Source organism: Pelmatolapia mariae, linkage group LG10_11 (genome assembly GCF_036321145.2).
Source record: "Pelmatolapia mariae isolate MD_Pm_ZW linkage group LG10_11, Pm_UMD_F_2, whole genome shotgun sequence".
Lineage (NCBI taxonomy): Eukaryota > Metazoa > Chordata > Actinopteri > Cichliformes > Cichlidae > Pelmatolapia > Pelmatolapia mariae.
The window spans coordinates 20,102,238-20,118,168 of NC_086236.1; the positions used below are offsets into that span (position 1 = coordinate 20,102,238).

The 15,931-nt window shown below is 40.1% G+C and overlaps 3 protein-coding genes across 3 annotated transcripts; 1 reads left to right on the forward strand and 2 right to left on the reverse strand.

Moving 5' to 3' along the window:
* Window positions 1–2,478: 2,478 nt before the first annotated feature.
* Window positions 2,479–4,213, forward strand: si:dkeyp-69c1.9 (uncharacterized). The gene is made up of 3 exons (XM_063487899.1): window positions 2,479–2,705; window positions 3,701–3,911; window positions 4,000–4,213. The coding sequence occupies exons 1-3, from the start codon at window positions 2,642–2,644 to the stop codon at window positions 4,097–4,099; spliced, it is 375 nt and encodes a 124-aa protein (XP_063343969.1). The 5' UTR covers window positions 2,479–2,641; the 3' UTR covers window positions 4,100–4,213.
* A 592-nt stretch (window positions 4,214–4,805) lies between these two features.
* snrnp35 (small nuclear ribonucleoprotein 35 (U11/U12)) lies at window positions 4,806–6,331 on the reverse strand. The gene has a single exon (XM_063486822.1). It carries the CDS (start codon window positions 6,135–6,137, stop codon window positions 5,424–5,426), a length of 714 nt encoding a protein of 237 aa, XP_063342892.1. The 5' UTR covers window positions 6,138–6,331; the 3' UTR covers window positions 4,806–5,423.
* Window positions 6,332–7,435: 1,104 nt separating this feature from the next.
* Window positions 7,436–10,881, reverse strand: bud13 (BUD13 homolog). Its single transcript, XM_063486484.1, has 10 exons — window positions 10,738–10,881; window positions 10,494–10,584; window positions 10,170–10,254; window positions 9,558–10,079; window positions 9,057–9,361; window positions 8,853–8,961; window positions 8,546–8,684; window positions 8,255–8,436; window positions 8,040–8,121; window positions 7,436–7,837 (listed from the first exon to the last, which is right to left on the reverse strand). The coding sequence occupies exons 1-10, from the start codon at window positions 10,878–10,880 to the stop codon at window positions 7,744–7,746; spliced, it is 1,752 nt and encodes a 583-aa protein (XP_063342554.1). The 5' UTR covers window position 10,881; the 3' UTR covers window positions 7,436–7,743.
* Window positions 10,882–15,931: the final 5,050 nt, after the last annotated feature.

Consider the following 15,931-nt stretch of genomic DNA (forward strand, 5'->3'; position numbering starts at 1 on the left):
AGAGTGCTGGCTTACTCATGGTTCCTTGGGTATTTGAAAGTAGAATGGGAGGCAGAGCCTTTAGCTTTCAAGCCTCTCTTCTATGGAACCAGCTCCCAGTGGCTTCGGGAGGTTTTTGTTACCCTGCAATAGGTTTACGGTTCTGGGGGCTTTCCATGATACACAGAGCGTTCTTCTTCACTCATCTTTTTTCACTCTCCTTGTATTTGTACACCAATCTCCATCATTAAATATTAATACTCTCTGTCTCTCTCCCACAGCCTGTCTTTGTCCTGTCTCTCTCCAGTCATTCACACACAGGGTCAGTTCAAGTGGCTGCCCCTCCCTGAACTTGGTTCTGCTCAAGGTTTCTTCCTGTTAAAGGAGAGTTTTTCCTTCCCACTGTCGCCAAGTGCTAATTGTTGGGGTTTTCTATGTGTTATTGTAGGGTTCTTACCTTACAGTATAAAGAACCTTGAGGTGGTTCTTCTTGTGATCTGGTGGTATATAAATAAAATTGAATTGAATTGACTGTGAAGCACAAATATGCTGTATTTATTTAAATTTCTCTCTCTCTCTCTCTCTTTTAGTATACACACTTCTGTAGTCCCCCTTTATCTGGAGATAACTGTTGAAAGTGTTATCTATTTCACATGCTATTCTGTCTGGGTTTCAGATTCAGAGGTTCGGTAGACCTTGTACCGAGACATACTCAGTATGTGGGTCAGGAGAACAACGGATAAAAATTGGGGGAAACTGGATAAAAAGGATAAAAAAAATAACACTCACATACTGAAAATGCACAACATAGTGGTGAAAGTCTCAGACAAATAGGGTTTAAAATGACGTCTTCCGCCAACACCACAGATTATAGTTGGCTACAGTAAGTGATTTGCAAGCTTGTGAGGAATTTACAATAAACAAAAAAAATACCTTAAAAAGGATTGCATCACTTAAGAGTTTTTCCATAAATATAAGACTACCTGCTGAAAAGTGCAGGCTCAAACAAGCCCTCTAATGTGAAAAAAGTAATGCTGGAATCATGCCAAAGACGCAGGGAACATTGCTGAGTACTAGCCAAATGCTCCAGGGTAACTACTGAATGGGAAACTTGTCATTTTCTCTTCCCCCCTTCTTTTTTCCATTCCTTTCTTGGCTTGGTGTGTCACTTAACACTACTGTGGTCAAATTTATTTTGCCATCATCACACTTGGTACTGTGCAGCCACCCTTGCAAGACATTTAAACGCATTAACTTTGGAAACAAGGCTCAGCTCAGCACTTCTAGCTTACGGGTGCTGATATTTTGTGATATGTCTGTCTGTCTGTCTGTCAGCAAGATTACGCAAAAACTACCAAGTCAAGCTTGGTGGACAGGTGAAGCGAATCCAGATCACTTTTGTTTTAAATTCAAAAACAGATCGTTGGCTTTAGTGGAGGATGGAGTCTCTGGCCAACTTTCTAGTTTACTTATTACCTAGTTGAATCAGTTTTTAAAAAATGTTCATCCAGCCTTTATTTTAATAATATTACTAATAAAAATTCTCATTTTGGAGCATATTCCCTTTTAAACCTGTCTGACTGAACTCACAGACCAAAGTTTCAGCATTCTGGTACTTCATCTGCTTTATTGTCCCAGCTAGTTACTGCTCTATCTGCCAGCCACCGGTGAACACCATGACTACTGCAGTAAACAAGCTTTAAGAAGCTCTTTGTATAAGCGGGCACACAAACACTCACAGTGCAGCGAAATATAGGAAGTAGAGGGTAACACTGCAGAAAGCTTATGTGTTTTCTAAAAGGAAGGTAAGCATTACAGTCACAATGCCCTCCATTTTAAATTTCATAGTTATTATTCTTGGATTTGGTAGGTTTTTTTTTTTTTTTTTTTTAAATTAAATTCTGATAGTTTTTTTTGTCTTACTTTTTAATGCATCTTTTCTAAAACTTTTTTAGGAGCAGACACCAAAGATTTAGAACATTGGGTGATGCCAGTGATCCAGGAACCAGCAGACAAAATGTTCTTTGAAAATGCCAACCTGCAGCAACCACGTCGCCACCACGAATTCTTTCTGCGCAGTAGACCCTACAGGGGCGAACCACCAACAGTGGCAGGTAAAGTCCTGCTGCTCCTTCATACCAGCAACAGATAAAGTTACTTATGCTCTCAGATCCTCCAGTGTCAGCTTTAATCATCTAAATTAGTGTTTGTGAAAAAGCTCAGTGGCAAAGGAAAAAAAGGAATAAAGTTTGAACACTGAAAAGAGTAAAACAGAAATAGAAACAATGTCCTGGTCAAGAAATAACAAAAGCATTCAAAATTGCCGTCATTATTTCTGATCTCGCTTTAATCTCGGTGCACATCACTAAATAAACAGACAGAAATAAAACTTTGTTTTGCTGTCACAAAAATCAGGTCTATGTGAATGATTAATTGTCACTGCCATTACACTTATTTTATAGAATTTGTATGCAAAGTAAACAAGCTGTGAAAAAGAAACCTAACTGGAAAGATTTCAGCAACTGTGAAACAGCGTTGGGCTACATGTTCTGTGCTAACTGGAATCACTCCAAAGTAGTGGGTTAAAAAAGGGGAACAAGAGTCAACAGTCTATGTTTCACCCTCTTTAGGATTCCTCCTCTACCCGGACACACCTGCTAAGATGGAGACCACATCACGTGAGGCTTTCTGCTTCAGGCCCATCCCAGACCAAGATCCAGGCAAAGGTCAACAGACTTAGCTCACCCTAGAGAGTAAACTCATCATGTCTGTATAAAGATAAGACTCATTTATGATGGCACAGTGCACGCAAGGCTGTGGCTTTCTGTTCAGTGCACGTGTGTGTCTTGGAAATGGTTTGGGCAGTGTGCTATGAGTGAGAAGGCAGAGATGGTAGAGATTATAAAAGTGATTTTGTGATTAAAGTTTACATAAAAAAAACCCTACACTGCCATTAAACTGAAAAACACTGTAATAAAGTAATTAATACTTCAAATAGAACATAAGAAAGACCATATAAGGTTAAATGTGAAAATGCTGTTATAGACACAGAGCACCTGGAGGAGTGATATTGTTTTCTCTGCTGTGCAGTGAAATTCCTGCCACTCTTACTCACAGACACAGGATTGGATTGCCCTCAGCAATAATTATTTATGTATGTGTTCCCGTGTCCTTCACACACCTCTGCGATATCCAAAGCAAATGATTTATAGTCATAAGAACAGTAAGAATTTCAGGGAATAATATTTAAAGAAAAACATCTTTTCTTGAGTAGCTGAGGTCTGTGTTCACTTGAAGCTGTTAGATTGTCAGTGCATGCATAGTGTAAAAAAAAATATCACCATAGAGATTTGGAATTATTTATCAAGAAAAAAAAGTTGAAATTCACTAAATACATTGATATTGTTAAATATTGCCAGTAAACTAAGAAGAACGGCAAAGTGTAACAGGTCAATATTTTAAAAATCAAAGATTTATGACATTTTAAGTAGACCATTTCATCTCATCGATGTATAAAGTATTATTTTCTCAAGATTAAAATGAAAAAAGCAAATAGTGTAATATATGTAGTATGATCAAGAAAGTAAGAAAGTTTATTTATGGAAAGTGTGATTACTGTTGATGAAATTCTGCCTTTAGCAAAGTTCTGATTACCCTTCAGCAGGCTGTAACACACAACAGGAATCTCACCATTCTCCTCCTGCATCCTCATGAAAAACAGGAAGAGGAAACAGACGCGAGGACAGAGAAGTGAGAGGGAATGAGCAAGAAGGCAACCGTGATCACACGTCAGCAGCAGCAAAAAACGAACAGGAAACAGCCCAGATGCAGTCTCAGTATCAGAAAGACTTCCCTCCCCCATCCTCCTGCCACAGGAGGCGGACACCTGCTTTCCCGCAGCCTGACAACATTGGCATCAACCCTGCGTTCAGGTGAGAGCAGGTTTATCATCATCACAGTGTCCTTCATGTAGGGAGCAGCTACTCTGTGTCTGCGTGCTCTGATTACTCTGATTCACAGGATCAACTTCAGCACGGTCCAAAGAGAGACTTACCCAGGCTGGCCCATCGTGAATGTCGGGTATGGTGGAAGGCAAAGACCGGCTAAGCATGACTTCTAAGCGGTAGTGGAAATCATCTTGCATGTTTGCATACATGCATAATTAATATTAAATGTCAAAGTCATATTTAACAAATGCTTGCAATTTGTCTTGTCCCAGCATGTATTCCCAATAATCATACAGTAATAAACACAAACCAGTGGAAAAAAGCCTCAGTTTTCAGTGTGTTTGACATATATGCGTTTGTACTAACTTCATTGTCTCTTCTTATAAATAACACTATAATTGACAGCTTACTACTCAGAACATACTTGGAAATCAAAGTCAGTTCTACCTCTTGTTTTTTTCTGGTACATTAGTCTTACAGAGTATTAGCTTTTAATGAAATAAGAGATTCATTTCCGGTCATATTTCATATTGATGACTTCAGAAATACTTGTGCACAGTTTAAGAATCCACCCCATGTCCACCCAGTGACCCATAACCAAAAGCTGAATGACCTCACTGGGCAGGACCGAGGATCAGACGGCTGAGTAAGAGCTGAGTAAGCGTTTGATTCAAATACCTGAGTTGCATGTATATGCGTAAAGGAGTACTTCCCTCAAGTATAAATCTTGCACAACACATCATTATCAACTCTGAAAACAGGGGTCACATGAGGCTACACTGGAAAACTACCCAATTTGGGAAATCTTAAATGTGTTGCAACACTTTGACAAACATTAACACCTTAGATTTCAAAACAATGATGAATTTTATTGCTTATGATATAATCTGATTTACAATTTTTTTTTAAAAATGGGGCTGACAATGTGCTCTTAAACTTATGCTTTGTTTTTAAACCTGCAATGCAGGTCAAACTCATTTTACATTGTGAGTCACATAAAGCCTTTGACCTTGAGTGGGCCGGACCAGCGAAACTTCCCTTTCTGTCAGTGAAAAGAAGTTTAACTACACATTTAATCCCTGGAATATCTTAATATCAGAAAAAGAAATGCAGTTTTGTTCCTGGCGCTCATGTTTGACATCCGGGATGTAAGCCTCATTTGGCTGGACACCATCTGTATTGTAATTTTTTTGCTGGAATAAAGAGTTGTTAAAAAAACAAACAAAAGAACAACAACCCTACTTTGTCATTCCTGCAACCCTGCAGGAATGACAAAGTAATACTTCCCTGAGAAGAACTGAATATGACAGCCACAGGCAGAGTCCTGATTACCATACAGTACAATCTGAAGAATATCAGCATACAAAAAAACAGTAACCTTTCACACAAACAGTTATCCCAGTCACACACTCATTCACTGTCCTCCTTTGAAAGCGGTCAGCTGTGCTTTGAACCATCCGTCAGTCTTGCAGTACCGCGGAAGTGCAGCTACATGCTTCATCTCCGGTCCCGGTGCCTGCTCCTGTCTCCGTGCCTGCGGTCATCCCACTCTCGGCCTCTGTCCCGGTCATCTCTCCTTCCTCTGTTGCCCCACTCTGCTGTTCTGTGTCGGTCCCGATCCTCCCTGGCTCTCCCGCCTGGTCTTTCCCATTCCCTCCCTCCACCAACACCACCACCGCCTCCTCGTTCCTGCACCGGGTCTACCCCGAGATTGATGGGTTTACGGAAAGGCCTGTCCCTGCCGCCGAACCGCAGCTGTCCGGATTCCTTTTTCCCTCCAAGCCCGCCACCGAGCCGCCGCGGCACCCATCCTTTAAGAGTCCTCTCTTGCTCAAAATCCACGAACACTTCATGCTGGTCGACCACCAGCTTGTTGGCGTCCCGGCGGGCCCGGACCACAGACCGCTCCTCTTTGTACTCAATGAAGGCATATCCTTTGGAGAAACCCGTGACGATGTCCCGGACCAGCCGGAGCCGCTGGATGTCTCCGTACTTAGAGAACACTTTGTGTAGTTTATCTTCGGTTGTCTGTGGGTTCAAGCGGGACACAAAAAGCGTGAGCAGTGGGTCTCCAACGACGCCTTTGTTGGGCTTGTACCGGGCACCCATGGCCCTCCAGACCGCTCGATCATGGGGCTCCACGTCCGTGCCGTCGATGCTACCAGCTTTCAGCGGGTCGTACACCTTCGCTATCGGACTCCAGTCAGCCATTTTAAACTAGAACGATGGCACAGGAGACTGACGGGCTTTACAAACAGTTTTCAGGGCTAATATTTCTCTGCATTAGTCGCTAACTACCCGTGAAACCATACCAGTACCGCTGAATGTTTTCACTCGTCCAAGTGCATCAACAAAAACATTCCGTAATGAAACGGGGTCCAGTGTGTCACATTTTAAAGTCCCCCCACTCCCCCGACTAAGGATACTAGAGTTCCGCGGTGCTAAGGTACTTAGACCAACTTAAAACACAATTAAAAATAGATAACGCAGATTAATTATAGCATCAGTCGACAAATTTGAAAATATGAAGTAAGGCTTATTATTATTCTTTTATTATTATTAATAATAAATAATACTTTTTATTCATTGCACAATACTGTGTCACTTTTTTTTTATAATTTTATATAATTACACCATAATCAGTAGCATAGATAGTGACAGATTAAAGGCAATAGCATTGCTGTGTTATTAAGCCATTGGTCTAGCATGTGCAACCAGGACACCAATTCCTCGATTCTACAAATCATTCTTTCATAATTCTTTTTGATGGTGCTGGTGGAAAGTGCCTTAAAACTTTTACAGATGTTAGACTGCCATTTTAAATCTGGTGATTGTGAAGATTATAATATATGTAAGAATTAAAAAATTTTGATGCTAATCAAACTATTCAATGACATTCTGATGCTCTATGGACAGCTGGTTGGTTGGATTGACTTGGTACAAGATGAATCAGACATTGCCAGAAAAAACATTGGAGCCCAACCTGATTCCCTCACTGTGAGAGTCACATCATCTTGTCAGTGTATGCACTCCCTGATTAAGAATATGGCAAGGAACGACTTATCTGAATGCGGCTTTTTTCACATCTCTGTAGGCCAGTCTTTTTAGCTACACCACAGAACTCTCAAATGTGCATTTATCTTGTACACAAAAGCCTCACAGCTATACCATAACATCAACAGTCAGCTGTGGAGACTCAGGATTTTAAAGTTGCTTTTTTAATACAATGCATGTTTTCACAGCTGTACAGATGTTACTCAAGTTGGTCCTCTATCATATGATTTTTCATTTCCTTTCACCATTTGGTTGCTGTGCACTACGTTTCATTTGGAGTCATGAGGGACATGTCTCTCTTTCTATGTCCAGGACCAAAATATGTTGGTTGTAACAGGTGGTTATTTGAGTTACTGTTGCCTAATAAAATGGGTGGTAAGTATAAAATTATCTAAAAAGATTGAATGTCAATGCTATCCAGGTTACAGGTGCATGAACACTCTTGGGACAATGCATTACAAAAACATTCTTTAATAAAACACTGAAACCACAACAGCTTCTGCTCCACGGTGAATAACTTCTTACAAAAATTGTGAACATGCTTCACTTCATTTTTCTGTACAGTTCCATCTGATACACATGGTACAGTATCAAAAGGGTTTGGAAAGGTGAAACAAATTCTCCTATGTAGTTTATTTAAAAAATAATTTCTGCTGAGTAGATGTATTTAGTCTTGTTGTTCTAACAGCATAAAAATTATACATAAAGGTTGAGCAGGTGTGCTCTTTAGCTCTGCTCCAGATTCATCATTTTCTGAAAGCCTTTACATATCCTCCACGCTCCATTTATAGGCCGCTTCCTGCACAGCCTTTTTATCTGCCATCCTCTGGTAGCGTTTCTGTTCAAAACCATTTGACCTGCAAGACACACAAATAAGATAACCCTATTAATTATGTTACGACAACCTAAAAGGCCAAAGACAATCCATTCAATTAGGTGCAAATTTAATATAGAAGTGGAAAAATATGATCACAATTGCTTTACCATTAATGTGCAAAATGACAAACCGATGTGTGTATTAAAAACAGTTTTCCTCTGTCACTGATGCACAAACTCTACCTGTCAACTCCGTCCCAGCGGTACCCCGGTGGAATATTGAACCGGTTTGGAGGTGGAGCAGGGCCTTTATATCGAGGTTTCTCTACAAAAAATCAAAACATACAAATAAATAAAAATACAAACGGTAGCAAAAACAAAACGCTTCTTACAAGGATTGACCTGGTGAAATAAAATGAAGTCATGAATAAAACAAAAACATATGTAATGTTAAATACCTTGTGTTTTTGTGCCACGGTCCTTTTTACGCCTGAGCATTGCAGCCATAGGATCGCCTTCTCTTTCCTGTTCTCTCAACATGCGGTCAAGATCCTCATCGTCACGGTGACGTGCCAGTGGCTTCTGGGCTTCGTGCAGCGCGTCCTCAAGTTTCTGCTGATGCATCTGGCTCTGTGCCAACCTATACATACATTTTAACATAAACCATTGAACCACATGATGCTTTCATAATTTTTTATGTGGATACAATCACATAAACTGTGATATTTGAAATGATCATGCACATTTACCCTTTTCCCCACTGAGCGTATTTCTCATCTCTTGCCGCTTTTTCTCCAGCTTTCTTTTTCTGTTCATCTCTCTCTGAATCCAGATCCCTCCTTTTGCCACTTTTGTCTCTGAAAATCGTCTGAGCATTACGCGATTCATCTGGTCATAGGGGATGAATTGGTAAGTAGGTAGAAACTTCATTATTTAATTTTAGGACTAAATAAAATACGACAATATAAATGATAAGCTGAAATGAGATGTAAAGCTGTATGAAGCTCTTCCATCGATGGGTATAAAAAAATCTTAAGAGAGAAAAGTTGATGAAACCTTCAAGTGGCTGATTGTGTTTTTCTCTGCGTCTGTTCTCCTCTTGCTCTTTCCTTAAAATGTCCACAGAAACCAGGCCTGCCTTTCCACCAGATAGCATCCTTTGGCTCTGGTTATATAAAAAAAAAAGACAATGAAAAATATAATAACCTTTGAGCGAAATCAGATTTGACATTAATCTTTGTTCCAACACAGTCTGCTTACCTGTGACTGGCCTGGCCTACGAGGAGGTGACAAATCTCCATCCGAGTCCCTTCCACTCGGTGGCCGCACCCTGGGTGGAGACTGGTCAGAGTCTGAGCCCCGTTTAGTTTTTGAGGGCCTCCTTGGAGGAGATTGGTCGGAGTCTGAGGCATTTCCCTTCAGGGGCCTTTTCCTCGGGGGAGACGGATCCGAGTCTGAATCATGTCTATTCTGACCCTTCTTAGCCACCGCTGACTGATGAGGATCCGGTGAGCGTTTTTTACTTAACAAGGATGAGCTGAGCTTGCTTTTGCTGGAGGCTGAATCTGACAAAGACACAGTTAATTTGTTCATTTTCATTTTGTAATGACTTTTGAACAAAAATTAAAGATTTATTATTACATCAAGGTATGTCTTAAAAATAAAATTCCATACAAAACTCATGTTAAATGGGTCTCTGCTCTTTACTTTTATTCATATGCCACACCAGATTCCACTTTACAATTTAAATGGATCACTCACCTTTACTTTGCCTTTTTTCTGACTTTCCTGAACACTGTCTTGGTGGTGACAAGTCTGGAGAGTCATGACGTCTTCTCCTGGGAGGAGAGACATCCGGAGAGTCGTGACGTCTTCTCCTGGGAGGAGAGACATCCGGAGAGTTGTGACGTCTTCTCCTGGGAGGAGAGCCATCCGGAGAGTCGTGACGTCTTCTCCTGGGAGGAGAGACATCCGGAGAGTCGTGACGTCTTCTCCTGGGAGGAGAGACATCCGGAGAGTCGTGACGTGTTCTCCTGGGAGGAGAGACATTCGGAGAGTCGTGACGTCTTCTCCTGGGAGGAGAGACATCCGGAGAGTCCTTCCGACTTCTCCTTGGAGGTGAGACATCTGGAGAGTCATGCCGGGTCTTTTTGACAGGAGAATCCCGTCCTCTTCTCTTCGAAGACAACTCTGGTGAGTCATGTCGACCTCTGCTTAATGACCCAGCCTCTGTATTTTGATGTTCTTTTTCATTTCCTTCCTCTGTGTCGTCATTTTGATCCACTTTTAGGAGAGGAAGTAAAAGTATAGTAAACAACAGTCTTAACTTAATATTGCACAAATCCCCCCCTACTTCTGTGACTTCTTATTTACCTCCAATTACTTTCCATCTGTTGCTGGTCCTAAAAACTTCCATCTGTTTCACTTCCTCGGGTCGATCATCAATCACCTCAGCAATCTGAACAGTTAACAAAAGATTAAGTTTTAAAACAGAACTTGGTGACATAACAAAAATGACCCAAACTACAAGCATACCCATTTAATACAATAGATTCAATTTCAGCATTAAGTAGTGCATTTTTATTGTTTAAAAGAAACTCTCCTATACAGGAGCGCATATAACATATGTTTAAGCCGTAATCATTTCAACTGAATGAATGGACAGGTTAGCCAGGTAGCTAGCTAACGTCATCTTACCACTGGAGCTTCTTCTTCATCCTCTTCCTCAATCTCCGTCTGCTGTGTGACCATCTGTTTCCAATCTATGTCATCGTCCACTATTTTAAGTCTTGAATCAAAGACGTAAACACGAGTAAGTTATTACATTAGGCAGTGAGAAAAAACAGCGCTGCACAACAACAGAGTCGTTAACTAGCTTAACGGCTAACAAATACAGCTAAATCTGCGGCAAAAGTCGACTAAAACGTCGCCACCGGCTCACCCCTTCTCGGGAACCTTGCGCCGCTTCTTTTTTGCCTTTCCTTTAGATTTCAGGGAATCATCGTCGGCTGATAAATAACGTTTTAGGTACTCAGCCTTAGAGAGTTCCTGCCCTTTCTTACTGCCTGTGGAAGCAGCCATCATTGTGTTGTCGGAAACTACGGGTGGCGCTGAGGTTCAAGAATGCCAGTTCGGATAGAGGATGCAAAGGGTAGACTGAGATTGAGGCAGGCAAGCAAGCGTGCCTAAATTGTAAACAATAATATTATTAATAAATGCGAAATAAGGGCAGTATAGTTAGCAAATAAAATAATAAAAATAAATTAATACAAATAAATCATGAAAGGGTTTTGAGGAATTTACCATTGTTAACTCCAATTTCACTCCAGGTGCAGTGCTGTGAAACACTGATTCTTGAGATGAGGGACAAAACATGTCCGCCAGATAAAACCCAATTTTGGGGTTAAAAATATGCATACAAGTGTTAACCCAACTGACTAAAAGACAAACAAAGGCAATGTTTATACAACTAAAGTATGATTTTGCATTTTTTATACTTATATAATTATTTTTAAATGGTACAATACATTACCAGTACCTTAAAAATCCATTGTCCAAAAGCAGGTGTGATAATATTAAAATACAGAAAAAAATACAAAGTAATGTAAAATTAAACATCATGGCTCTCGTCACTAAGTATTTAAGTCAATACCTTATATAATATCAAAATATGCAATTGAAAATGTATTTTTAAACATTTTAATCGTGTCCAGAGTTTCTGTCAACACCATCAGATTTATTTTTTAAGTACAAAAAAATCAGGAATTATTGTGGGTAGCTTACACTCTGAGGACCCCTTTAGCACTTCCTGTTTGATACACATGCCATGAGGTCACTGCTGTGATAATTTTTTTTAAATTTTTATTTCATTTATGGCATACCTTTCTGATAAAACTCTGTGTCACAACAATAGTGCGTCAACACCAAAGTCGATGAAATGCAAGATTTAATTTTTTTTTTTTTTGTAAAAAGAGCTTCATTTAGGTAGATTGTAGAGGCCATAAGCAAATGATGAAAAACAAGATGGCTTCTGTCAGAAAAACATGTGTTATGAGAGAAAGTAGGGTATTTTGTCAGCACCATGAGATGTCAACACCATCAGGATTTTTGTCTGACGGTGTTGACCCTTTTTCTAATGCCACAAAAGTGTGCTATTCATCAATTATATTAAGTTATTTTTATTAAAATTTCAGTCATATTACTTCCTGTGTATTTTACTGATATTTCTGCTTTACAGATGTGTCAAATATTATCAAATTTGCCTTATCTTGAATCTCATTGTTTATGTATACATTATTAATCCTGTAGGAAAATGCTTAGTCCTCTGCATTTAACCCATTCACTGAGTGATGCAGTGGGCAGCTACAAATCCAGGATAGCTGCTGTTCATTGGATTTGAACGCCCAACCTTCCGATCGTGTGGCATCTACTGAGCTATCTCTGCCCGAGAGCTGGTCTTTAAGTGATGATGTATGAATCCTGCTTCCGGGCCCAAACTACTCTGTGTTTATTAAGCCTGTTGTGCTGTTAAAATGTTTTAATGGTTTTTATCTTGTTCTGTTTAATCTGACCAAGCCCCTAAAAACAGTCAGTGGTCACTGTTGGCCTAACCATCAGAAACCCTTGCATTAACTTTTATCCAGTGGAAAAAAGTTGGCGTTCATCCTCCAGCTTCATTGTGTTTATTTTATGCTAACATAGCTGTGTCACTAGTGATCACCTAGCACATCATTATATCAGAATCAGAATCAGAATCGTGTTTATTGGCCAAGTATATGTGCAGACAAATACAAGGAATTTGGTTCCGGTAGATGGTGGCTCTCAAGCACAGCAATGTAAAACACACACACACACACACACACACACACACACACACACACACACACACACACACACACACACACACACACGTGTCTATATATACATTATACATGCATACACATACATACACAAAGCTGTGTAAACTAAATATAAATAACTAATCTAAACTTATATACATAAAATACAGAAATGAAATGAGGTGGAATGAATACTACAGAATGTACATAAGGTGCAGTTGCAGTCTGGCAGTGGGAGCAGTGTGACAGGTCAACTATTTAGAAGGGAGATGGCGAGGGGAAAGAAACTGTTCCTGTGTCGGGTGGTTCTGGTCTGCAGGCTTCTGTACCATCTGCCAGAGGGCAGCAGATCAAAAAGTCTGTGTCCAGGGTGTGAGGGGTCTGTGATGATTTTCCCTGCCCGTTTCCTGGTTCTTGAGAGGTACAGATCCTGGATGGAGGGCAGGGGGGCGCCGATGATCCTTTCTGCTGCCCGTACAGTCCGCTGCAGTCTGCTCCTGTCCTGTTTAGTGGCTGCACCATACCAGACTGTGATGGAGGAGCACAGGACAGACTCAATGACTGCAGTGTAGAACTGGATCAGCAGCTCCTATGGAAGTCTGTACTTCCCCAATTGTCTCAGGAAGTACATCCTCTGCTGGGTCTTTTTGAGGATGGAGTTGATGTTGGTCTCCCACTTCAGGTCCTGGGAGATGGTGGTACCCAGGAACTTGAAGATCTTCACAGTCGACACAGGGCTGTCTGATATGGTAAGGGGGAGCAGTGTTGAGGGATGTCTCCTGAAGTCCACTGTCATCTCTACAGTCTTAAGCATGTTCAGCTCCAGATTGTGCTGACTGCACCAGAGTACCAGCCGCTCAACTTCCTGCCGGTATGCAGACTCATCACCATCCTGAATGAGGCCAATGACAGTGGTGTCATCTGCAAACTTTAGGAGTTTAACAGCCGAGTTCTTGGAGGTGCAGTCATTAGTGTAGAGGGAGAACAGTAGTGGTGAGAGGACACATCCTTGAGAGGCACCAATACTGAGGGACCGAGTTTCAGAGGTGATCTCCCCCAGCCTCACTTGTTGCTTTCTGTCTGTCAGGATGATGCTAGTCCAACTTCAGTAACTCTACAAAAGTCACTGCTGTTTAGTTTTCTGTCTTCATTTGTGTTGGAATGTAGGTGGAAACCAGCGAGCTAACTTCTAACTCAGCCACACTTATCATTTTATTAAAAATGAAAGAATTTAGAAAGTTTGTAACTCTCAGTGATGCCGCAGAGTTCCTTTGACTTTGGGATCTGCAGCGGAGTTTGGACCTGGAAACAGCTAATGACATCAGACTTAAAGACCGGATAGCATCTCTATTGCTTAATACATAATTGTGTTGTGAATATTCAAAGAGAAAAAAGGCAGAAGAGAAGGTTTTGGAAACAAGCACAGAGAAACATAAGGAGAGAAAGTACAGCAGGGTCTAAACACACAACCACAGAGAACTTTAGGAATCAAGGAGTAGCAGGCAGCTACTTGCTGGTGAACTATTAAGATGTAGAACTTGACATGTGCAAAAACAGAATTGTTATGATGTGTCTTTGTAATATTACATAAGTTGTTAAGGTTTAATGGTCATTTTGAAAGAAATAATATCTTGTTTTCTACTAGTGTGTCACCACCGTCAGATTTGTGTCACCACCGTCAGCACCTTGTCAACTCCATAATATGGAGTTTTGTTTATTTTTCTCTTTTGGAGAACCATATTTTTTCCTCCCTCGTGATCTTCCAATAAAAATACGTAATTTTCTCAATAAATGTGTAATTTGCATGCTGCTAAATATGATTGTTTCTTATAGAGATTAAATACCAGCTTCTGAAAATGTGTAACAATTATATGTAAATATGTTTTTGAAAAATCCAAAATATATTTTAGAAAATTAAAACCTGTTTTGTCCCTAATCTCAGGAATCACTGGAAAGTATTTGTGTGAAGGGGGAATTAAACCTATCCAAACTTACCTGCCCCAGTGTAAAACAGTAATTGCCCTGTTGTTAAATCATTAATTAATAAGTGAACACCAACTGTGTAGTTATGTAGTTTTAATTGATATCAGTAAGAGGAAGTTAAACTATCACCAAAAAATTGTCAGTCATGTGTTGGCATTGTTTCAAAACAATGTTGGTCCAGGATTACTGACACTTACTGACACCGTCACTTTATCAATGCTGGTCATCATGCCCTTTTGCTGCTAAAGTATTTATATCTACTTTTCTATACCTATACTCCATACTAGTACCCAGGTTGTTGCACTCTATTTATTTGTATTACTTTATTACTTGTTATTCTGTTTTTTAAATCTGTTTTTTTAAATTCTGTTTCTTCGTTATTCTGTTTTTTTTCGCTCTGGGACCATGTGTACGTAATTTTCGTTCCACCTCATGTAAACATGTGATGCAAATGACAATAAAGCTTCATTAAAACATTGAATCCTTGAATCAGCATTGCAACTGACCTGTGGTAATGTCTGAGCATCCAAGAAGTTGGCTAATTCACTTATCACTGGCAAACCAATGTGAGTAAACTAATCTGGCTAAACTAAACAGCAAACCTAACTTGAAAATTTAATTACTATATTCTATAAATTAATAAATAAAATACTTATGCTGACCATTTGTTCTAGGAGAGAGTTTTATATAAACAAACACATATTTGAGGACATTGCAATGTTATGACATCACAACAAAATGATTGGTCAGTACCAATGTTGATCCTGGACCAGCATTATTATATGGATGCAACACCAACACAAGGACATCAGATACACTGTCACTCATCATGAAAAACAACGTGCCAGAGTTATGCCATGGCCTCAACATAAAAGACAATACCTCTTACAAATACCTCTGTCATGAGAGCGATAAATACACAGTGCAGCATTATAGATTATAGATTAAGTTACTAAGCTGCTGATCTTTTGTCTTGATGCATGCTCAGTCATCCAGGTAATGAAATCCCAAAAAGTTGATTCTGTTAATTTGGATATAACGTTTTGAGTGAGAGAAACACTTTGTCACTCATCCAAGTGACTTCTTCAGTCTCAACTGACTGCAGGTTTCCTCAATCTTAAAAACCGTACCTTTGGAGAATTACTAAAACTAGCACCGCTGGCAAACAGTGGGCTGTGAGGTAGTTTCTTGATCATTAACCATTTATGACTGTCACTGCTCAGTGACAGAAATACTTATGAGCCCCTGAAACAAGCCCAGGAAGTGGTAACAGGAAGAGGGTGACAGATTGTCTGAAGCAGTTAGAACAAGACA

Bases quoted from the DNA above. Each gene is read 5' to 3' on its own strand.
- bud13 (XM_063486484.1), bottom strand. From the start codon at position 10,880: ATGATGGCTGCTTCCACAGGCAGTAAGAAAGGGCAGGAACTCTCTAAG. The intron at 9,362-9,557 runs GTGAGTGATCCA...TGTCTTTGTCAG, and splicing joins AGAAAAAAGGCAAAGTAAAG to ATTCAGCCTCCAGCAAAAGC. The intron at 7,838-8,039 runs GTAGAGTTTGTG...TGTGTCTTGCAG, and splicing joins CGCTGGGACGGAGTTGACAG to GTCAAATGGTTTTGAACAGA.
- si:dkeyp-69c1.9 (XM_063487899.1), top strand. From the start codon at position 2,642: ATGGAGACCACATCACGTGAGGCTTTCTGCTTCAGGCCCATCCCAGAC. The intron at 2,706-3,700 runs GTCAACAGACTT...CATGAAAAACAG, and splicing joins AGACCAAGATCCAGGCAAAG to GAAGAGGAAACAGACGCGAG. The intron at 3,912-3,999 runs GTGAGAGCAGGT...TCTGATTCACAG, and splicing joins GGCATCAACCCTGCGTTCAG to GATCAACTTCAGCACGGTCC.
- snrnp35 (XM_063486822.1), bottom strand. From the start codon at position 6,137: ATGGCTGACTGGAGTCCGATAGCGAAGGTGTACGACCCGCTGAAAGCT.